The following is a 24,530-nucleotide window of genomic DNA, read 5'->3' as shown; positions in this document are numbered from 1 at the left end:
TATTCTTCTCATTGCTTGACCATTTCTTCATGAAAGGTAGTGGCCTGGTAAATGTAAGTGTTCTTCTCTGCCCAGGTAATTCGTGCTCAGTCAAGGTTCCAAAGCAGTGCATGTTCTTTTTTTTTTTTTAAAGGATATACTCAGGAGTTGCTGTTTATTGCCCCTTTATTGCTGTACTCCTGATTAAATTTCTGCTGTTTGCTTTTGCTAATCTTAGACATGTTTGTATGCTCATGATAAGCTAGTGGTTGTGATCAAGTTGAGTACACTGCGTTGCACATCTACATCTCCTTAGTACTGCTTTTTGTAGATCCTCTTGCTATACATGCTCTAACAAGAGCTTTAACTCTGCTTTGGAGGGCTGTCAATCACGTTCCTGTATATTTTGGAGAGAAAGGGTTTTAACAGCAGCTATGTTTTGCTATCGAAGTAGAAAATGTGGTAGTTACTAATATTGGGTTTATGGAAATTAGACACCTACATCCACCAACTCAATTTAGAATGGTGACTTTTGCTTGCATCAATTAATCCTTAAGCTACAGAGCATCTTCTCATTGTATGCTACTCTGGATTAATTTTTGTGATTAGTTTAAGGTCCTCCTGTTCAGGCTTCTCGTGATCCCAGGGCCATCAGCTGAAGATCCAGGTATAATGGCAGTTTATCTTCAAAGCAACTGGGTCTTCCTCATTCCTTACGTAAAAAACGTAATTAGTTACTGGAATCTCAGAGGATCTCTTGCTCTTTGGACTGGTGTGTTTTGTTTCAATTCACTCAGCCTCTACCAGTGAATATTTGGAGAGGCTCAGCAGGAACCAATCAAGTTGCATCAGGCTGCAAGAGAACTTGTCAGCCAGCACTCTATCTTTTTCCAAGATTGATTAGTTTTCTTAGGTGGTATTCATTCCTAGTTACAGATTCTTTCCATGGTCATTTTATCTGCTCTGTACTTAGATAATTCGTCTCGCAGTTTGGTTTCCATTTCCAGACTTAGGGTGTGCTCCTCAGTGCATCCCTTCAGTGTCATCATGGCAGCGATTTCTCTCAAGCTTGCTCCTGTAGTGGAAGTTCTCAAACTAGCTGAGAGTCTGCTAATGAGATGCAAGTGCATGGCTTTACTTGATCTTGATCTGTTTTTGAGACTTGCACAGTTAAGGTATCTGGTTAAGTAACCTGTGAACCCAGAGTTTATGACTGCTGAAAGAAAGCAAACATCATGTCAGCAGTCTAGAGCTGACTTGGAAAAAAAAAAAATTGTTCCAGTAAACTATGTGCCTATAACAACAGGATATATTGGTTTTACTTTTCACTGAAATGGGCAGTTATAATAGAAAGATCATTTATTATTTTCCATGCTGGTTCAGATACATAGCTGTCTTTCTGCAGAGTCTGTTAAATTGAGTTGTTAGATCCTATTACAAACATGCAGAGGTAGGTCTGATCTGATGACTGGGATATATTCTGGCCACAGCTTAATTTACACAGGTGGGTTCCCTAAAAGAACTGTGTGAGTAAATTGACCTTTATACCTATGATTAGCACAAAGTAAGAGTGGAGCCTGAATCCTTCTTAAATCAGTTGATAAAGGAAAGAAGTATTAAGTGCTGGGGTAATTTTGCAACACAGATGTTCAGGTGACCATGGGTGGGCATTTTAAGCTTAATTGTAGGAAATGACTTTGCTTGGACTTGCAGCAGTATGGGGAAGGGTCTGTAAAACATCTCTTGTTGGTTTTCTGTTGTATAAATGTGCCTTATACCCCTGTATGGGATGACTGACAAGATGCTAAATTTGGTGTGAAAGAAATTTCAAGAAGTAGCATGCCTGTATTTGTCCTGTTTCCTCCTTCATATCTCTATTTGAAACTGTAATTTTTCAAATCCGCTGCTCAAATACTGTTACCATGTTTGACAAATCATGCAGTTCCTGTAATTAAGGTATTAATTTGGAAGCGATTTATGACCATCCTTATGTCTCCTGTTTTTGTTTTGTTTCAGTTAGCAAAGCGTGGAATGAAGGTGGCTCTAATCAGCAGGTCAAAAGAAAAACTGGACCAGGTTGCTAGTGAAATAAGTGAGTTGAAAACTTCTTTTCTAAATGTCACATGCATTTTTATAAATAAAATAAATGCGACTACATGTGAATTTATTACAGGCTAATATATACAGCTCTAAACAAAAAAAAAGTTCTTGTGCACAGTGCAAATGTTACAGATGTAAATAGTAAAGAATTTGATGTTTTAATTTTACAGGTGTTGTTATTTAACTTCTGAGAACAGTAGAGTTTAATTCTGGAATACATACTTCCAAGACTGTTAGTCTTGCGAAAGAACAGCCTGCCAGATCAGACTAAAATACCACCTGTTGCCATAGTAGGTGTCTAAAATCATAATGAGAAGAGAAACGTATAGCTGTTACCTCACCTAAATACGCAGTTTGAGGCAAATTCGTTTTAATGAGCTTCAACCACAAAGGTGTTTTCTTTGTAACTCAGTCATTGAATACGTGTTCCTTATGATTCTCATTGTATTACCAAGTAGGCACATTTATGGTGGGTGGGTGGGTGTGGTCATCTTCCCCTCACTTCCCTTCCATTTTCATTTTGTTTTGGGTAAACTACTCAAAGATCATTTTTAAGAGCTGTGAGCTCAAATGGGCTCAAGTGTGTGTAGTCATTAGAATATGGGGAATGAGCGAATGTGCTGAAGAACCTGTTCTAGGGATTATTTCTTCAGTAAGTATATAGTAAATGATTATGTAAAAAAAAAAAAAAAAGGCAAACAAAAAACCCACTCAGTAACTTAAGTATTCCAGTCACAAATGTAAAATTGCTATTTGTACAGGGTCAGTTAGGTTTGTCGTGTCTCTTCCTGACAAATGTTTTTCCAACCAGACCGAAGTATAGCCATAATGCACAAGAATTCATATTGTAATCTACATCTTTTATTAAGGCAGATTTAATGTGAAGCTATTAGTTTATGCAGAGTGTGTCAAGATAAAGTGAGAAATGTAGTCTTGCGTGTAGAGGTTTTTGATAAGCAGGAGTGGGAGTCATATAGTGTAAAGCACGTCTCTCAGTATAATAATGTTGGGTACCAAAACCTTTAAGATCCTGCTTCTGTTACCCTCCCTTATTTTTTTCATATTTTCCTAAATGGTTTGTGTACATAATATGGGTAAGTGTAAGAGCTGTCTGTCCAAGGACATAACAGACTCAAGCCAAAATAATGCAGTTAAAATGTTTATTAAATTTGCTAGTGGCACTGCTTTACTATAAAGTATAGTCTAGAAGTAACCTCAACAAACTCTCCTCTACGAAGTTGTAATGGGTTGCGTAGTGAATGTGATGATGACTAAGTCACTCAAGGGCTTCAGCTTGTTTAATGACTACTTTACTAGTTTGCTGAAAAACAGAGGGCATGCAGTTCTCTGGATGGGTTTAAATGTATGTACCTGTAGTGTCCATTGTAGGATGAAACAGTTTCCTTGACAGAAAAGTCTTTGTGTGTGTATCTGTGGTAGAGAGCATGCTTAGAGCGCAGATGGCATCAGGTCCTACCTTCTGCTAGTTTGGGAGTAATTATCCCTGTTCGATAGCATCCTGCATTTCAGGGTGTCGCTGCAGTGACTGACCATACCTGTGATACTCTGGTCAATACAGTCACAGGGGAAATGCCAGAGTAGAGCTATCACTGCTCGGGTAACCTGTGTGAGTACTGAAACTTACTGCAAATACCTAAGGAAGTGCAACCACACAGTCTTTTTGGTGGCTGACTGCAGTAGCTGGGTAGTAGTTTGCATATGTGGGCATACGCAGTCACATTTTTTGCTACGCTGTGAAGAGGTGTCTTGCTAAGCAAATGTAATGGATAAAAGCATCTACAAATATCTTGTTCTGGAATCAAATGGTTTTTAGTGTGAAATGACAAGCCTCCTGAAAGCGGTCATAACCCTTTCTGTACCAGTCTGGAAATCTCTTCCTCCTTGGGACTTAAGCATGATGCTGACAAGACAGATAAATCTACTGCTTTGAGCTTGCAGCACCGAAATGATGGCTGCTAGGAGAGTTTCTCAGATTTTAAAAAATAAGTACATCTACCTTTGTAGAGCAGCCTGTAATACATAATTACCGTTAGGCCTCACCCAAACATTTTTCTGCTTTCTTTCCTAAACCATTCTGAAATGAGATGACTCATATTGGGTTTTCAGAACATTCTTTTGACAACACGGAGCTAGTGAAATGTATACCTTGTTCACTGTAGCATATGCTAAAGGATTAGGATAGTCTGCATAATCAAACATGTCTGAATTTTGCTTTCAGATCCTGATAGGCTTTAGCTGGACAAGGTTTTCTTGTCTTCAGGCTCATGTGATCTCTGCAGTCTGTTTAGATGTTGTCATATATAAGGTGGGAAAGTGCGGTTTTTTGTATTTTTTTTTTTTTTAAGAGGTAATTCTTTATCTGACTGGCTGCTTCCCTTGCAGACTCCTAAGGTAGCTTTAAACTTTTTCATGATGGTCCTGCAGTTGTTCTTCAAACAGAGCTGAGCTTGATCGTCTCAAGTAATGACCCTTAATCACTTGAAAGCAGAATGGCTGTTTAACTCTGAATAGTCCCAGTTCTTTGAGTTGTGTGAGCCATGCATGTTCCTGTTCCTTTGTCATTTTCACTGACCAGAGTCCTGCTGATACTAGCAACAGGTTAGATGCCCTCTACCACAAATAATGAGAAGCTTTCTGAGGATCAGGTACACTCGTTCTTTTCAGAGGAATCCTTTCTTGTGCTCTTTGAATGTACTTACATCAGGAGTTACATCTGCGTACAAAGCACAAGTTGCATAAGCACTGTTGTAAGAGAAGTGCTGATGGGACTTCATGAATGGTAAACGCCAGCTGATCTGAGTAGATTTTTGTGTGTGTGTCTGCATGTGCACATCAAACTGGCTGTACTGGTGTAACAAGAAAGCCAGCTGTTCTGAACTTGTAGCTCAGTTTGATCAATGAAAGTTAGTGGATGAAGTGCTTTAAGATTTCAGGCACGCTGGAAAGTCTCCTATAAGCATGTTGGAAAGCTGAGTTTGTTTGTTTGTAGAATGCTTAGGCACTGTAGGATTTGATACAAAAAGGATATTCTCTTTTGTGTCCTGTCAGTGATAGGCCACAGAAAGAAGAAAAGATTTTGAATTTCATTTTAAGTGATTGCGGTCTGCATCTGCATAAAGTTGCATAGATTTTTCTTTAAAGTATCATTATAGGAACGCTGACTTACTAGGTTCACTCTGCAAAATCCTAGGTCTAGTTTAGTTCATAATAATACATCAATGTTCCACAACCTTTTTTAAGGTGTCTGTTATATTATGACGTTAAACACTCAAGCAGGGAATGCGCTGTAAAGAGAGTTTGCCTGTAGGGAAATAGCCAAAAGAGGAATTTGGTACTGGTGCACATTCTTAGCTGGTGGCTTCACAGAAAAGGTAGGAGAGTTTTGCATGAGCTGTGAGGAGACAAGAAAAGGCAAATCATTGTTTTCCGATCTTCAATGCTACTTAAGAATTGCTGTCCAAAACTTTGATGGTTTTGTACCTTAAGTCACTGATTTTTAGGTCTTGCTTGTTACGTTTTGTAAAAGCTGTGCTAGCTGACTATTTACTTCTGTTTCCTTACCTCAGTGTGTAGCGTTCTGGAAGTTGCTTGGTCATGGTAGGTTCATCTTGAACTGCTCTGTAATCCAGAAACTTCAGCTGCATCACAAGCTGATAGCTTTCCTGTTTGGAATTGGGACCTAGCATGCTCACACTGCTCTGGTGTGATTGCTAGTAAGCACAAGGAAGGAGTGGGGTGTGGTGCCAAAACCAGAAACATTCCTTCTGTTTCCTAGGCAGATGGGTCTTACTGCTTTTTTTTCCCAGCTTTCTTGATAACAAAGTTGTGGATGGCATTCTGAAGGGGGTCTGATGCTGATCAGTTTGCTCATGCCTGAAGTGTTGCTGTGATCTACTGATACAAATGGCCAGTGACCTGCTCTGGCAAATCTGTCCTCTGCACAAGTTTTCCCAGGCCGTTGCTCAGCTGCATCTACCTTGGAGTGCTTTGCCACATGATCTCTGGCCCATCGCTGGCATTTCCACCCTCCTGCCCTGGTAAATCCTTCCCACCAGCTCTGAGAGGCAAGGAGAAGTATTTGAATTTAATAGAGGAGGCTGTGGAGCAGACATGCTCGATGAGGAAGGGGACATCATCTTCTTACTTTTCTTGCATAGGATTGACAAGGTTCGCTTTCCTGAGCTTAACTTGAAGACTAACTGTGTCTGGCAGTTATTCTGACCTTCTGTGATATACTTCAAGGTAAATTAATGTTTGCAGCCTTCCATCATCTGAGCTAGCTTCGGCTTGACGTTCTCTGTATCCTCCTGTATTTCTTGGACTTGACAAAATGGCTTCAAATATTTTGAAGTTGTCTTGGTACACTGAAGTCACATTTCACATGCTATACCGTAAGGATCTTTGATTCAAAATGAGCTCTTGGTCTTCACTTGGAAAAAAGTTTCCCTTGGATGAAGTGAAGATCATTTCCCATAGGTTTGTCGTGAATCGTGCCAGCCACTTACTCGAGGAGCAGCTGTCAGACGCTGTAGAGAGCTGATGGAGGATTCACACTCAAATTTTTATTAATTTTTCAGCAAATTGAATGAGGAACCCTGCATACTATCAATGTGACATGTAAAAGAATGATTGTGTAGGTAGATTATTTTTATTTTTTTTTTAAAACAGAGTCCTGCTTCTGTGTTTTTCCCCTCAGTCCATCTTTTTTTTTTTTTTGTCTGTTTCTCTTATATTTTCTCAGTGAAACTTTGCCCAGATTTCTGTAAAATAAATAAATAAATAAAAGACCAGAATCTTTGAAGAGAAATATTTGACAGGTGTCCAGCAAACTGCAGAATGCAGTCCTGGAACAAGTCCACCCTTTGGGGGAATTTTGAGGCAGCAACAAGGTAGGAAAAGCCAAGAGTAAAACGTTCTGCAGGTGACCAGTAAAATTCTTGCAAATCATTGCTTTTTCTTCACACGTGGCAGGACCAAGGGCTTCTCTTCCAGACAGAAGAACTGGAAGCGTGCTGGCTGTGAGAGCAGTGAGACTGCTGCTCTGCAGTGTTTGTTGTGTTGCGTGCTTGTGAACACACGTATTCCAGGAGAAGAAAATGTGTAAAGTTTATTTAGATGTGAATTAGGTGCTTTGCATTTCCTTTGACTGTAAGTTCCAGCCTAAGTAGCCTCTTCCACACCTTAAATGCTGTGTATGTTGTGTCTACAGATTCAGGAATAACTCTGTCCTGTTGGTGTCTTGAGCCATAACATTTTAGCTGATAGCTAATTAGATTGATAGGGCAGCTGACTTGCTCAGGAGTTTTGTAATCCCGACTAAAGGAGCAGGAGGAATTGGTTATCCCCACAAGCCTTCAGGGTCACTGCTGCCTCGGCTTGGCAATAGCAGAGTGGGGAAGAGCTTGCATTTTCTTTAATGCACAGAAACTTAATGACTCTCTCTGCTTAAAAACAACCACATAAAAAAAAAAAAAACAACACAAAGAAACCCAACTATTTGTAGCATGCTTTTGTGGCTGCCAAAAATGAGAGCTCTTTTTGGTAACACACAAGCTGCGATATATTGCTTATCACTTTCAGCAACAAAGTAAACTTAGTATTACATGGAAAATGAATACTGGATTGTTTTCACTAAGTGAAAGCCTGCATTGCAAATCTGTTTTAAGGCAAGGGGTGGAAATCCTATTGTCTGAGAGATTTAAAATCAGGGCTTCTAAGAGGCTCAAGAGGGACCAGTTCTCTGGCACAAGGAGAGGACTGGATGATCCACACAGTGCTGTCTTCCTTCTACAACTTCACTACACAGGTGACTTCCTTAGCAAGCTGAATTCCCTTACAGCAAGTCCTTTCTGTCTGTTAAGGCTGTAAAAATCCACAACAGACTTCACAGCTAGAGAAATGCTGATAGCCACCTCTGTGTTTTTGAGGAACGTGTTGTGGCAAGGAAAATAATGACAGTTACTGGTTGTACACAGAGAAAGGAGACTCAGTTGATCTGTTTTTCACTACAGATTCTTCAGGGAAAAAAAAATATAAAAAATAGATAATGTTTAAAATAGTTTGACTAATGGATACAAGTATGCTAAACAAGTATTGCAGCCAACATGTGCAGTGCTTCCAGTGCTGAACTGTGTGCTATGCAATTTTATGTACTTTATGCAATTATTGGACTAATTAACAATGTATTTGCTCTTGCAACTAATGCTTCGGAAAACCCTGAAGTCTGTGCTTTTAAGTGCCAGGCTTTTGACTGCACTTTCTTCTGTGGCTGCCAAACCCAGATGAAACTATCAGGGACTTAACAAATAATACTGAATAAGTGAGAAGCTGTTGGCTTTAATTCATGCGGAGTGACTGACTTAAATGTCCTGAAATTGTCTTGAGAGTAAAGGCATATTTATTTATTTTCTTATTAATCCCTAGTATGATACCTTTCTGTCTCTGTAAGTGACTCTTAAATTCTTCTAAATAATCTTCTAAATAACATACTAAATAATTCTTCTGGTCATTCTGGAGTTCAGTCTGTTCAATTTGAATCTGAGGAGTTAAAAAAAAGGGAGGGAGGCCATCATTACCATTGCTTTTAATGGCAGGGGCTGAAGAATGTAGATTTTTATTTGCAGAAGTGTTGTTTTTTTTTTTTAAAACAAAAAAAACAGCTTTATTTCCATCATGCATATACATTGTCACAATCACACCGTAACAATTATTATAGGAAGTATTCAAAATAGGCCATGTGCCATTCCTAAAATGGCATGTCATTCCTTTAGTGAACTAAAAATAGTTTTTGCCATGCCGTGTAAAACCCAATACCACCAATGAAAATAATAATAATAAAAAAAAAAGTCTTGTGGGGGCAGGTGAAAGTAGCAGGAGGGAAGGAGCTGAATTTGTGCTGTCGCGTAATGTTGATCTTCCCCTGCCTCTCCTTGCGCTTACTTCTGGACCAGCCTGCGGTTGCACCCTAGCAAATTCTTTGTGAAACGCGGTTGCACCCTAGCAAATTCTTTGTGAAACTTCAGCCCTAGTGGATATTGTAAAGCAGCAGTGAGGACAACTACACGCCGTCAAGGTGAGACAAGACGTGTGGGTGGCAGCACTCCTGACCTGTGCAAGGGCAGTCACACTCTCTGTCCGTGGGTGCATCTTCCACGCCTTACCTGCAGACCCACTTCAGCAAACTGGAGGGGTGCACAGCGAGCAGCAAAGCTGTGCTTGTGTTTCCTGCGGAAATAACGTTGGCGTTTGGAAGCGCTGGCCTCGCTAGGCTGTGCAGCCCCCCTGGCTGTTCGCGTGTGCAGCTGTTTTCGCAGGCTGCTCGATGCTGTATTTTTAGTTAGCTGTGTAATTGGGGCAAGCTTGATTTAGGAACGCTTACAATATTGAGCATAATATTTGGGTGAATGGGCTTATTGATTGATCCTGTGTGTTGCTAAGAACGTTCTTGTAACTTGATAAGTGTGTCTTAGAAATGATGTATTTTGATGTGATGGGATTCAGGGGAGCAAATAGAGGCAAGTGTTAATAAAGCACGTTTTCTTCCTATATTTTGTAGTGACGGCACATTATAAAAACTTAAATGTTCCATATGGCTCAAGGGTTCATGGACTTTGGCTTTAAAATCCATTTTCTGTCTCTTTCAAAGCTGAGAAGTGAGGAATTGATTTGTGTGTGTGTACTGAAACTTAAAGCTGTATAACCATTTTAACATTATAAATAAAGTCTGACATTTTTTTTGGTTCTACTCTTGGATGTGATTAGATTAAGTATTCACTTTTTAAAGGACATTGTGCAATTAGTACAGTATAGAAGGAATTCCCTGGCAGTGTTGCTTGTGTAGTAGAATGAAAGGAATCTGGCCCTATTCTTCAGTGCTTGACCAGATGTGTATATGCACATGCTTTGGAGAGTGTGTTTTAACACAACAAGTTCTGTTAAATCGTAGGTAGGCATCTCATGATGCTATACAGAACCTGATGCAGTATGGTATTCCTACACGGAGACTTCTGTGCAAAACAGGTGCAAATAGAGCTTTCTTTTAGGTACATTTCAACTGTTCATTATTCTTTTGGTCACCAGTACACCATTTCAGAGTTTTATAGAAATATAACTTACAGAGGAGTTTCCATTTGGATACCTATTTTCTGCTGTATATCTGCTGCCCTTCTGAACACCCATGTTCTCTTACGTTGTGTCTCCTTTGTGCAGCATCCCTCTGAATTAGGGTCAGCAGTGACCTCTTCCTCTTCCTCTTTCCTCTTCCACTTTTCACAGAAGAGACAAGTGTGATCTGTCCTTTGGGACAAGGGCTGGTACAGCTGCACAAATAGGACATCCCGTCTCTTCTGAACGGCCGGTGGTTTAGGTATTCAGTATGTCAGTGGACTTGGCAATTGGTGGTTCCAGGGACTTTGCTCTAATCACACTTTTTCCATCTGCGCTACTGTGATCTTGTTCTGAAGGGCATTGCAGGTTCTCCAGGGTTTCTGCTTTTTTTTTTTTTCTTTCTCCAAACAGGTGTCCCCAGGTGCCTCTGGTTATTCTGTATTTCACTGTGTCTATATTTTTTATCCCATTTCAAATATCTTACTGAATGAAGTCCAAGATAGTGAGAAACTTAAAACCTTCATTAACAGCAGGTCACCATTCTTCTGTAAGGGAAAGCTCATACCTTGCAGTCCTAAGTTCCTACAAAATGACCAGACAAAACTAGGTCTTGTTATACCTGGCTGATTGTAAGGTGCTTCTGTATGGGGAATAACATCAGTGTGTAGCGACAACCTGCTCTCACCAGTCTGGAAGTTATTTCACAGAATCACAGAATTTCTAGGTTGGAAGAGACCTCAAGATCATTGAGTCCAACCTCTGACCTAACACAAACAGTCTCCACTAAACCATATCCCTAAGCTCTACATCTAAATGTCTTTTGAAGACTTCCAGGGATGGTGACTCCACCACTTCCCTGGGCAGCCTGTTCCAGTGCCTCACAACCCTTTCAGTGAAGAAGTTCTTCCTAACATCTAACCTAAAACTCCCCTGGCTCAACTTAAGCCCATTCCCCCTCGTCCTGTCACCAGGCACGTGGGAGAACAGGCCAACCCCCACCTTGCTACAGCCTTCCTTGAGGTACCTATAGAGAGCGATAAGGTCGCAAATTTTAAAATTATTTGATGGTCCTGGAAAACAGAGGCCCAGAGTGGATACATTCCTGAAAGAAACGCCTCTGCCTTAATAAATAAATAAATTGTAGAGCTATCTGCAGCCACTCTATAGTCCTAAATTCTTCTTCATAGCTGCTGTGCATAGATGCAGTACTAAACATGCAGGAGGTTTTCATGTTTTGACTTCATCTCTGTGCTTCTTTAGAAGGTATTGCAAGATTACAAACTCTGCTTCTAGAGGCTTCGATACTGGGTTAGTGTGAGTCTTGCCACTGCCACGATACTGGAAAGATGAAGTTTTCATTTGTGAATGGTAGATGAATCACCTTACTTTTACTTGACCAAATTTCTTTGCCGTGTGCTGAAGAGTGGAGAGCTGTTTTCTGTCTCTTCCTGCCACTGCTTTGCTTGCGTCTCTGGCCATCCTGAAGCTAAGGACCAAGTGCAAAAAAGGTAACAGGAGTTTCAAGCAGTTTCTTTACCACCTCACTGTGGCAGTGATGTTTCTATCAGACAATGTAAAGAGATGAGATGCTCCTATTCTAGCAGGAGTTTTTGAATGCAACCCTGAGCTTGCAGTCACTGTTCCCAATACCTCCTTAGTGTGGACCTCAGATGCTTGATCCTGAACCTCCGTGTTGCAAAGCTGCCTGGATTTGTTTCAAAATACGCAGCATAAATCATGCTGCTGTAGCCAAATGCTTTTAACATTATTACTATTATTTTTCTTTATGGACAGTCTTCTAGTTTTCCTGTTCCTGCAGGGTTTTTGACCACAGATCCCATTAACACTGACGCTGCCTCTGTCATGTAAACAGCACTGCTGCTCCTGAGCACAGGCTGAGGTGTGCCTGCGTTTGCAGAGAGGTACGCCAGGCTACTCCTCTGGGTGAACATTCTTTCAACCACGGTTTATTTGGGTGTGAAAACTTCATTTCCTTAGTGCTTTTTTAGCTTGTCAACCAAGATATCAGCTTAGGGAGGGCTGCTGCTTTCAACTACTTAAGTTTCCAAAAAAACCCAAACTTTAAAGTGTTACCTCCTAGCCACTTTACAGTACTTCACTGGTCTTTATTTAGGGTATAGATCACTGTAACTTTCCACTTCTGTAATTCCAACATGATCCTTTTTTTCCAGTACTGCAGGTAACGTGGTACCATTTTGCACCTGACTTGTTCCTGTAACAAAGGTGTGCTGCAGTTAGCTTAATCATTTAGATGTACGTTTTCCTTGCATAGCAAGGATATGTTTTCTGTAAGTCAGACCCACATCTGGCCTTTGGAGTTACCTGAAAAATAGGTAAGAGCTTTTGCTTCACCTAGTGAGGTTATAGCTTCTCATTTTATAGATGAGAGACCAGGTTTTGTCTTTGCAGCTCCTCAGGATGGTGCTGGTGTGGTTTCTGCCACGGAGTTGTCCTTTCTCTACTTTTATATTCATCTCTCTGCTGCCCCAATTCCTCCTGCTTCTGTTTCACCTGCTTGCTGAAGTGCACCACGCTCACTCTCCTGAGTAGTACTCCCCTTTCAACGCTGCTTTCTTCACTTCTGGTCCTGCTGGCCATGAACTAACTTCAGATGGCACCTGGAGATCTCCTCTGGGCCTCCTAGGCTTCATCTGCTCGTTAGCAGTCTTTGTGCAGTTCCCTTGCTTTTGTAAGTAAACAGTAATGTCACATCTGTGTAGGAGTAGATGTTATTTTCCTGTGAACTGCTGATGACTTAAATCACGTATGAATAAATGAATATTTTTTTAATTAATATCCTGAACTTACCAAATTACTTTCTGATTTTAATATGTCGGGCTGAGTCTCCAATCAAGTTTGCTCTCCAGAACTTCCATGATCTTTAATTTTTCTATACAACATTGTCTAAAACCAGGAGCTTATGAAGACTATGCAATCTGAACTAATAGAATAGCACAGCATTCCTTTTCCGAGTGCGAGTGTACTCAGTCCTGTGCTAAGAAGCACTTGAAGCACCAGTCCCAAAGACGAAACACCAGATCCGCTTGTCAATACATCAGCAAGAACACTGGACACGCAGGCACATAGTATCACCTGCTTCAGATGTTCTGGTTGCTGACTGCAAAAAATGGTTTGTGCTTTCATTCCCTGTGGCCCCTGAGTACTTCAGGGTCTTTGAGTTCTATGAGGGAGTTGAGGTTTTCTCCTCCTGAGTGGAGAAGAGTCCAGTCACAGCTAGTTATCCTGGATTAGGAGGTAGCCTTCTTGCTTCTTCCTCTGTTGCACTTCATCTCAGTCTTTCTGGCAGATAAAACAAGGATATGTGCCACTGTCTTTTCTAGCCCATCTCTTTGAAGGCATCTTAATTGTTAAGATAAGAAAAACCCCTTTTCTGGTGCTCCTACAGAGCAAAGCACACTTGTTCTGCCCTGCACCTTGTGCTCTGACCACTAGCACAAGCTTGCACAGCAGTGACTTCATGCTGTCTGCATCGTTACTTGAGACAGAACCATTTTGCCAGATGTCTGCTACTCTTTTCTCCAATCAAGTGGGTTTTACCACCTATTGCAGGTTCTGGGGCTGAGTGTGGGGTCTTGAAAGTGACAGTGCCAGGCTGCTACATGAAATGGGGAGGTAGAGCTGGGTCAGTGCATGGAGCCTGCTGCTGGGACAGGAAAATCTGGACTGTCTGTAGCGAGCAGGCTGCACAAAAATTGTGTCCTTTGGCCATACCAGTAGGCAATCTTTTGCTTTTTGGATGCTTTATAGGATCTGTTACCTGCAATCAACCCACAAAGGGTGCTGCCTGTTTTTGTAGGGGTATTGCGCAGCTACCTTGGACGCAGTGGCTAATTTTCTCAAGGCTTGGAGAAGTGATCGTATACGTGCTGTGGTGTGATGTTTTTTTCTTTTTTTCTATTTATAGCATTAGGTCTTACGATTTTTTTCTTAACTCTTCCTCTCAGCATCTTTGTAGTGATTTCGAAAAGCGTAGAGGACAAATCGGTAACAATCCTAATGAAGAGTGTTTAGCTTAGAAGGGCCAGGAACAACTGAGCAAATCTGTGAGGATGGTGTTCGGGTCCTTTAAACAACTTGCATTTCATGAAGCATCTGAACGGCTGTGAGGACAGCTGCAGATACAGTAAAACAGTTTAAAATGGCATGTGTGTGGAAGTGTTCTCCTTCAGTTTCGCCCGCCCAGTCCCCTTGCACATATTTGATGTGCCTACAACGTTGCCTTTAATTCGGTGTCCTGTAAGAATTTGAATGTGTATGTTAAATATTAGAACAGCTGTGCCCAAAAATAGAACAGCCCCCCCCTCCCCAAATGTTGAACTTGATTTTCTTCTGACGCGATCACAAGACTGCTGCTGCAGTAGGGGCTTAATGCTATTTACGTCGTCATTCCACATAGCAACATCTCTCGGGGGATTTTTAAACAATGCAGCTGTTCACGAGAGATGAAGGGGTTGAGGGGTGGGGAGAGGGAAAGGAGGAGAAATAATTTCATCTGCCAGGAGGGATGTTGGCGGGGGAAGGGAGGCAGCCAGAGCCCAGCGAGTTCGGTGGATTCATGATTCTGCATGAATGGACGGCAGAATCCTGGGAGCTGCGACTTCCCCTGAATGGGAAAGAGCATCACGGGAAGCTGGCTGCTTCTAATCTTTTTGTGAATGATTCTTTTCCTTCAAATTGACACCACTTTTATGAATGGCCGTGGGGGCAAAATGCTGCAAAATCCTCCCTGAGATGTATACAGCCGCCTTGGGGAGCGCCGGGGTGGGAAGTTAGGTGCAGCAAAACTCAGAAATGCTTCAGCGTTAAGCTGCTGGGTTGTTCTTTTGAAGTCCGAGAGGACATCGTGCTGATGTTAATTACATGTAATTAATCTAGCTTGATGGAGGCAGAATTGCTCTTTAAGTGAAGAAATTTTAATGCTTGCTTCCCTTTTCTATTTCAAAATGCAGTTGGTTGTATATATTTCCCCTGTTGTGTTAAAGGAGGAGATAAAAGCGTATAGGAATGGTTTTAGAGTGACTGAACTCACAGCTCTGCTCTCGTTCACCCACAAGTTCCCTGCTCTCACTGTGTTCAAAACACTAAATATTTGAAACGTTTTAAGGCATTGGAAGTGAGAATGCAAATGGAGGGCAATAAAGAATAGTTTTGCTCGATCTGAAGCCACTCGTTTACCATTTTCCATAAGCTGGAAGAAAGTGTCCTTGTCAAGTTGTACTTGGGCACTGCTGTGTACGTGTATTTTCTGATTTCAGCATTTTTTGGCTTCTGTGCAAACCTGTATAATTTGTTTTCTTGCCATTTTCATGGTCCCTTACAAACAAAACGTGCTGAATCATTTGACAATGCATGTTCTCAACAGAAGCAGCTTAATGTTGCAAACTTCTTATGCAGGTTACGCTAAAATTCAAGGATTCCTGTTGAAGATGTGAAAATGTTAGTATAATATTAACTGCTTAAAAAAATGTTGTGTAAAACCACAGAAACTGATATAGTATTAGTGTTTGAATAGCAATTCAACTACTTCAAAGTTTTTAACTTTTTTTTTTTTTCCTAGCGGAGCAGTACGGTGTGGAAACAAAAGTTATTGTGGCAGACTTCGGAGAGAGAGAAGATATTTATGATAGAATCAAAGCGGGACTGGAAGGCCTGGAGATCGGTGTTTTAGGTTTGTATCTTGTCTTTCTAAATCTTTCATGCTGTGTTTTGTTTTGACACGCTTACTGACTTTTTCACATTTAAAATTTTTTTGAAAGCAATTCACAAAAACTAATCATTTGCCTGACTAAAACTACGTCACCGTATGCTCAGTGTGCTTTTTTAGCTCCCCGATGATGCACTACACGAGCTGGTGCTTGCATGTGTGCTCAGGTTCTAGGAACTGAGGCTTATTGAGTGTTTTAGATGTGTTATTCTGCAATTGTTAAAGGCTCCTTTAGCTTGTGACTGCATGCACAGTTACTTGACCCAATGCTGTCTCAGAATCTGAGCAAGCTCTAGATACTTAGATTCAGCTTAGCAGTAGGGCCCTGTGGGAGAGCTGGTAACTTTTAATTAAAGAGCTGTTGAAATTTAATCATTAGAGTATAGCATCAAGTAACTGTCTCCTGTCTCAAAAGTTTTAAGTGCGTTCTGGTCGTGTTGGGAAGCCGGTGTCCTGCTAGCAGCAGCGCAATAAGCCCGAGCGTGGCCTGTGACGTGCAGAAGTGTAGGTGTTGTGGGAGTCCTTGAAAAGACAAGGTGGTTCCTCCTGTTACGTCGCAGAATGTAGAACCAAAGTCATTTCAGGAAGGTGTCTGTTGTGACTTAAGAGGAAATTAGCCATAACCTGAATCTTACCTGAGCTGTGGGGCAGAGGCAGTTTTATTGTTGTTTTTTTTTTTTTTTTTTTTTTTTTCTGGTTCTTTCTGTGGAAGCACACCTACCTGTGCATAGCCTAGATTTCTACAGTTTCTCAGTATGGGGATGGGAACCTGTCATGCTAAACATAAGGCATGACATTTTTACGAAGTCCTGTGGCTCAGATGCCTGCCAGTATGTCATCTGTTTAAGTTATTTTGTTACTACAAAACTCGTTTTACTAAGCCGAAGTGCAGTAATTGGAGCTAGAACTATTCTTTTAAAAGCATATTTCAAAATAAATTTGTCACATGTGGTAATATTGTATATGAGCTCTGTTTCTAATAGATGGATCTTGCTTTATGATGCCTGCAAATAATGCCCAAGAAAATAGTATACATAAAAACTCAATTTAAAAATGCTGTAATTAAATGATGAAGCACAGAATGTTCCCTAATACTTCTGACAGATTTGAGTACGTGCAACTCATGACATCCAGTATTTAATTACTATAAAAATTCAAATCCACCTAAAATTGGAGTAAGGGCAGCTGCCACCATCTCCCCAACATGTTGCGTGTAGAATAGTTAGGATAGAGCTGTGGATACCTCGTTTTTTCTTTCTGAAGGATATAATTTCCAAAGAAACTTTGAGGATTAAAATTAATGTTTATTCTGATCTGTTGCAAGCTGTCTGTTACATAGCAATTGCAACAGAATAGTTTATCATGTACATATCTCAAAATGCAGCAAATCTTTTACTATGTGAGGTATGTATCCAAACTGAAAAGGCTTTTTTATTTGTTAGGCTGTGCTAAAGTTATGGTGATGCACAGAATCATGAAAATCTGACTTTTTATAGACTTCGGGCACGAAAGCAGTGAATTTGTTTCAGTTTTTTTTGTCAGCTTACTACAGGAAAATGGCATTCTTCAAACAGAGCTTGGTTATTTGCACAAGCACCTTGACTAAAAACATGGTAAAAATAGCAACTAAATGCTCGAGAGTCGTGTCTTCTCTAGCTGAGTTCTTTCACCATTTTCTTGCAGCCCTTGCCAATGCAGGTTTACAGATGCCTTTTTTTTTCTGGCTGAGCAGGATGTTCACTTGCAATTTTAGTAGGTCTCATGCTTGAGATCATCAGATTACATGATACGTAGGATTTTTTATTTCCCCAGATATAGCTGTATTAACACAAACCACTTATCAGTGTAATTTTTCAGCACAGGCTATGGCTACTCTAGAAAGACCTTTTTTTTTGTGGCAATTTCATGCTTTAGTGCCTTATATTTTAAATTCTGTAGCATTTGTTGCAATCAAGAACATAGCTTTTGCAAATCTCTGTTTTGCTTGTCTTTGTGAGGAAAAACATGGGTTTAAATGAGAAGAACCACAAGGGATGAGTTCTCAGGTTACAGCATATTTTCTTCTTTTGCGTCTCATCTAGAAGAATATCGATGAGAACCCTTGGCACTATAGCACGGTTGCTGATGATCTATGGTAATTATTTTTTAACCTTGCACTTAGACACAGGAATCTCCACATATACTGCCGAAGATTGAGCTTCTGATTGTATAGTTGCACCGAGTCTAACTAAAGAACTTACAGATTGAAATCCTTGTAAACTTCTTATTTGGAAGCTTCTTCTCACCCACGTACGAAGGCTAAAAGAGTTTGCATAATGTTTTTGCTGTGTGTTCAAAACAGCGTCTGTCAGTGACTTCGAACATGTGCTAGCTACAGCAATATGTTAAACAAGCAGAGGTGGGAAATCTTTCTTTTGCTGTTCTTAAATCCCCGTGATTCTCGAAACGAGTTAGAGCTGGACAGCATCTTATCCTGTTGTTATCCAGTTCTTTTGGGGTAAAATCTGCCTTTACAAACTGAAAACCATTTAAAAAAAAAAAAAATCTGTTCGAAACTATAGCAAAATATCATCCGGTAGAAAATGATGGCTAAAACTGGAAGGGTACATAACTGGGTCGCAGTTTCTAGTAAGGGGTGTGAATTTTGTGCAACCATCCCTGTAACACAAGTCATAGGCGATATGCTGGATTTAGAGCGAGCAACCAGAGATAGTCCCAAAACTCTGCTGGAGTTCATGGCAAAAATCCTTTCCAGAGAGATGGACTGAAAAATGGTTTAATATAGGATGAAAACCAGGGGAAAAATCTCTCTTACTCTGGAAATAACAAGATTGGACCTTGCTCCTTTTTAAAACTTATGTCTGTAAATGTAACAAACATCTGTTAGGAATTTGTCAAACCCTGTTCTCCTTGATTCCTTTCTTTTTAAAGATTATCCAAAAGTTAAAATTTTAAAAAACATTATGACAAATCAGCTAAAGGTTTCCATAGATATACTGAGAGGTCTGGGGTAAAAGTGCCGTTGTTTGAGAAAATCTGTGAATGAAGCATGAGAACTTGTGCCAGAATCTCTACTGCATGTTGCCTGCGTGTCCTGAACGTCTGCTGATGCTTAAATAGCTTTCACGTTGGGTGTAAAAATTACAGCTTTTGGCACAGGTGTAGGGGCTATTCAAAAACACAACCTGAACCGACCACACACACACACACAAAAAAAAAAAAAAAAAAAGCATCAGTACCTTTTAAATGTGTTTCTTACCCCCCTGTAGACTCTACCCTAGAGGTGAGCAGTGCTGCTGAGCATATATAGCACTTTAGGATCCTCTGGGGTGTAAGACGCTATATAAATGTAAAATGTTACCACAGCAACCAAATGTCACAAGATTCACTTGCGTAAGATGAACAACAGATACTTAGGAAACGGAGATCCCATTTGCTTGTTTTTTGTCTCCATACCAATCTGCTTTAATAAGTTTGAATAAACTGAGGCTGCAGAGCTGCATTGTTTTCTAATGATACCAGAAGTTTTCCACTACTTGGGTTGAGACTGGAGAATGAATGCTGGTTTCAGGGCTCAGAATAAAACCTTGCCAGGCTGAAGTGTTGCGTTGAAGGGAGAAAAAAAAAATCAGGTTTAAGTAATTAATACATTCGCTCTGTTAATTTTAATGCTGCCAATGGGGAGGGATTTTGCAGATCTGAGGAGCGTGGGGAGGGGGACAGGAGAGCAACTTCCTGCGATGGATCTCCCTGTAGCAGGTCTGCAAACGCCCAGGGAGAGCAAACCAGGAACCATTTCTAAAGGCAGAGGCTCTGTCAAAAACACAGGCTGCTTAATGTACGGAGACTGTCATTAATGTGATTTCTCCTCACTCGGAGCTGTGCCTCCTCCTTCCCCCAGCCTCTCGGGGAGAGCTGCAGCGCCTGGGCTCTTGCTGCCACCTACTGTCCTCTCTCCTCTCCCTCTCCTCCACTGTGGTGGGCTAGATGGGACACCACAGAAACCATTGCAGTAACATTTGTGCTAAAAACACCTTGTGTACTTGCTCTTGCACCCCGCTCATGTACAAGTGGATTTGCAGTTAAGGAAACTTGACTGGAGGGGTGCAGTGGTTCGACTGCAACGTTTTAAGAGAATTATTTGAAAGTCACACTTAGAGCATCAGAAATCAGATTTGAAGCAATTAGAATAAAACTTCTTGCTTTCATTTCAGTAAACAACGTGGGAATTTCATATTCGTATCCTGAATATTTCATTGATGTTCCAGACCTGGATAAGGTGAGTGGTTTTTCTCTTGCTTTGCAGTGTTCTCATCGTTAGCACTCAATGCTTAATAGTTAAGGCAGAAGTACCAGGATTTGATGAAGGTACACACACACACACAAAAAAAAAAAAAGGATTTCTGATTAGAATTAAGCCAAAAGGGTCCTAAGAGCCTTACATAGGCAACGCAGTACAGTTGAGATGAGGGCAGTCTCAGTTTTTTGAGCAGTGTTTTTTATATGTCAAATGAAGAACAGTGGCAGAGTGTATTTCTATTTCAGGTGCTCTGGTTAGTAACTGAACACCGCTCTTGTCCGTGGTCTCATCTGTCTGTTGTTCTTGAGCCTCTTTAGCCTGTGGGGTGATTTTTAAGTGATCAAAGGGAGTTAAGCAACCTCACGAATGGTCACTGTATATTCCAGAACACCATTCTGAAACTTAAATGTGACCCCTTTAGATGTTTGGTAATGTAGAGACAACTGTGCTTGCATTGAGTACTTTGTAATTGCAGGTTTTCAACACTTTCACTGGTATATGACTTTGTTTCCAAACCTTCTGTAGCTAACTGTATATGTAGTGGTTTGGGGCTTTCTGCTTAGAAAATTAAGCACTGAAGCAATGTTATGAAGTGGTGAGGAGCACAATATAAACATGAATGTATTAACATGTCTGAAATATCATAATTTATTAAAGTTCATAAATATTGCAAATGGTGTTAGGAAATTGAGTGTCAATGAGATACATCTGTGTTGGGTTTTTATTAGCAGGAGTCCCTATTCGGGGATAAAACTTGGTGAAAAGCAATTCAGAGACAGCTCTGAAAGTCTCACTGCTCCTGATACTAAAGCAAGAAGGCACAAAGTAAAGGTGGATGTAGAAGAGTAAGGTTTAATTTATTCAAGCACTTGCAACCCAGAGGGTGTGTAAATGTTATTCAACAAGCTTACAACAAAACACAAATCTTTTGCTTTCTTGCAGACAATTGACAAAATGATCAACATTAACATCATGTCTGTTTGTAAGGTAAGCTACCTGTTACCGACACTTGTTCTGGAAGTCTTAATTCAAAACCAGCATACAACTCTAATTCAGTTGTCTGAAGCAGTTACTTTCACCTGTTGGGCCACAAGTTCATTTTTCATCTTAGAGTAACCTCAAATTTATGATTCTTGTAGCGGAATATTCTGATTGTTGTGCAAAATATAACTTGTTACAAAGGTAATTCTTAGCTATTTAGAAGAGCAAGGTGTGTAAACAAAACAGCAACTTAATGCTTCTTCACGCTTGTTGGTATGATTCATCCTGTAAATCCTTAATTTTTCTCCCTCTATGCATGTTTTGTGGGGTAGGCACCGTGAACATTGCATGTGTCAGGGTTTTGTACGCTGGTGTGAGAAGATATATAGACGTTTACTGTAAAATACAAGAGGAAGAAGGAAACACAAATTTACACAAGTCCGTATTAACGTTTGAATTATAACTTTCTCTTTTTGATATTTAAGCTGATGGTTTTATTGTGAAGAAATCAACAGCAGTTCAAGCCAAAACACTTAATGTTTATTAAAAGGAGGTCCATTCAAACATCAGTTTTTCATCCTTGTATTTCAAAGCTAAGCAATGGGCAGGGCTAATAGCAGCTGCTTACCATAACATAGGAAGTCACTTAGTGTGTTGGGAAACAATGCTGAAGAAACTCCCTTGTAATTATTCACTGCTAAACCTTAACTTTCTCTTCTGCATAACAAAAAGCTTACATCTCCAGCAGCTGAGGGTTAACCTTTTGCCTCAAAGCTGAAATGTTAGGTGCTTCAAAGGTGGCTTAAAGGATTTGGCTTTCTTGCAGCTGTTCTGATTAGGTCAAGTACTGAATTCATCTAGTATGGTGCTCTAATAGGGGAATCTAAACTGTAGGCATCTTGTTTCTGTGTGAGGAAGCACAGGACCTCAGAAAATAATGCCTCTGTAGGATTTTCACACCTTGCTTAAACAACAGCAGTGAAAAATGCATCCCTTGCATGACTGAATTGGAATTGCAACTTTCTGCTGCTTTCACTTCAGTGTGTGTTTATTTGACATGTTAGAACTGACTACTTCTTGCGAAGTTAGAAATGCTACAACAGTAGGTCTTCAGCAACTTTTCTACTTTATAAACACAGCTAATGTGACAAGCACCGATTTTAGTTGTCCCAGAGGGTTTGTAGGCCTTGGGGTCTTGTGGCACTCCGGCAAGACTTTCATCAGAGAAGTCAGTTACTGGTGGGCACCTTTGGAAGTTTCCCTTACAGAAGCCATTTAGCAGACTTTAATGTTAACACAGTTAAACCAGGTGTAATCAGAAAAGTGCTAAGGTGTGACATCTGTGCTGTGCCAGCAGAGGGAGTGCACTATTCAGTGATTAAAGAATTTGGGGTGTCAGCCCTCCTGGAAACGTTTCCGTAGACTAGGAATGTTTCAGCTGAGCTATTTTAATATGTTCTTCTGAAGATGGTAGACTGGAATAATTTGAGGCCTGCTTTGTTGGATATGTAACTAAAATTCTAGAGACACAGCCAGATCATATTGGTTTGCAGACCAAATTAGCACTGCTTTGAGTCTCTGTGCTTATAATCAGTGATATCCAACTAAAGCTAACAACAACAAAAAGTCATACAATTTATTTTCTGATAAAATTTTCAGTGTGTGAGCATCTTCACATTATAATGTGGTTGTTGCCACATATGTAAAAATGTACTGTCTATTTGCTATGAGGCTAGCGTGTTAATAGTATTTTTCCATTTGTTTGAAAACTTTTTCTTGACCGTGAACAGCTCGTGCTACTGGGTATAATCAGAGTTTGAGCATAAGCTTCCAGGCTTGAAAATGTTCCTCCTGCATGAGCCTGTTGTGTAATTAAACAGTAGGCATGCCAGATGCTTACTGTTTTGGGGAGAGGAGCACATTAGAGATATGTACCATCTGTAAGTCATTTTTTCAGGAGAACCCATAGAAATTAAGAATCATGGTAGGAGACAATTTTAGGAAAAATCTGTGTGTCCTTTTGCTTAGGTTTTGGGGACAAAATCCCGTGAACACTTACTTCAGTGTTTTATGGTGATAACACCTCTTATCCAGGGGTATAAGTTTGTGTGTTGCTTATAAAAAAAAAAAAAGTCTCTCTTCTTGCCTGATTAAAAACATGGAATTTAGGAGGGAAGACAGAGGACTGAAGCAAGGAGGTGAAGGTGTGATGAAAAGATGAAGGTACAGAAGAGGCAAAGCAGGTGGTTTTGCTGGTACACATTCAGGCTCCACTCACAGTGTCTCCACATCCTCATCAGAGGTGTCGCATAAATTGTCCGCGTAGGTTCTGGAACACAGCTACCTACTTCATTTCCTTTGGGATGAAGCTTCCTCAGTGCTTAAAATGAAGTAGTATCTTCTTAGTAACCTGCACAACATGCTAGCAGCAACACCTCTGTAGGACACCACAACTTTTCTGGTACGTGTCGAATAGCTCAACTTCAGTTCTAGCTAAATCACTTCCTAGGCTTGAAGTGGGAAATTTAAGATATTCAGCATAGTTTGATCCTGCAGAAATGTTAAGGTCTGTTCTGTTGCCACAAGTGTAAGCATTTTTAAAATGTAACACTTGCTTACCCCTTCCCTTCTGACCCTCTATCTCTTTGTTGAGCGTCTCACTGGATTTCCTAGGGGATAATCTTCATGTAGGAGGGGTTACACAGAGAGAAGACCAATCTTAACCTCACAGGATAAATTACCAGCCTAGTTGGTTCTGCTGCTTAACCCTTTTGCCAGTGTTAGTCTCTAATGTGATATAACTTTCCCCAGTGTTTAAGAATGTGTTTCCTGCCACAGCTTTTAAACATGCTTCTTTCCCAACTCCTATCCTGTATTGCCTAGCCCTGTCATGTCCTTAGAGCACTGATGGATTAGGTGACCTATGAACCCTGTGCTGTTGCAATTTTGGGGCTCAGTCAGTCTGGCATCAAGTGTTGTGATTTCCATGACCTGCCTTCAAAATGCCCTTTAAACCACTGAAGACAAGCTACGTAAAACCCACATCTTGGAAAGCAGGGGTGCAGACAACTCATTGCTTGATGTTAAACAAAATACCGAGTCAAAAGTCTGGGGGTTCTTCACTAACAAGCAAGTGCTGAAGAGCCAAGATTATAGTTGCCCTCTATAGTTCCTTTCTATCAACAGTGTCTGTTTCTGTTTGCTTCACCTTTGTATGCTGCAATGGACTTTGATTTCACTTGGAAAAACAATTTGACTTGATTTGGCTCTTGGATTAAAGTACTGGGAGCCAGGGAT

General features: G+C 40.5%; 1 protein-coding gene across 1 annotated transcript in view; it reads left to right on the top strand.

Annotated features, from left to right (window-relative positions):
• The window catches only part of HSD17B12 (hydroxysteroid 17-beta dehydrogenase 12), a gene marked incomplete at its 5' end in the record, with an annotated part of 75,038 nt that overhangs the window by 27,470 nt on the left and 23,038 nt on the right, over positions 1 to 24,530 (top strand). Inside the window, 4 exon segments of the mRNA XM_084287106.1 lie at positions 1,996 to 2,071; positions 15,806 to 15,916; positions 20,167 to 20,231; positions 21,195 to 21,239. Coding sequence (XP_084143232.1) covers positions 1,996 to 2,071; positions 15,806 to 15,916; positions 20,167 to 20,231; positions 21,195 to 21,239 — 297 coding nt within the window.

This window comes from Netta rufina, assembly GCF_964035555.1.
Source record: "Netta rufina genome assembly, chromosome: 5".
NCBI lineage: Eukaryota > Metazoa > Chordata > Aves > Anseriformes > Anatidae > Netta > Netta rufina.
The sequence above is the reverse complement of the archived record's forward strand: the minus strand, read 5'-3'. Positions and strand labels throughout refer to the sequence as shown.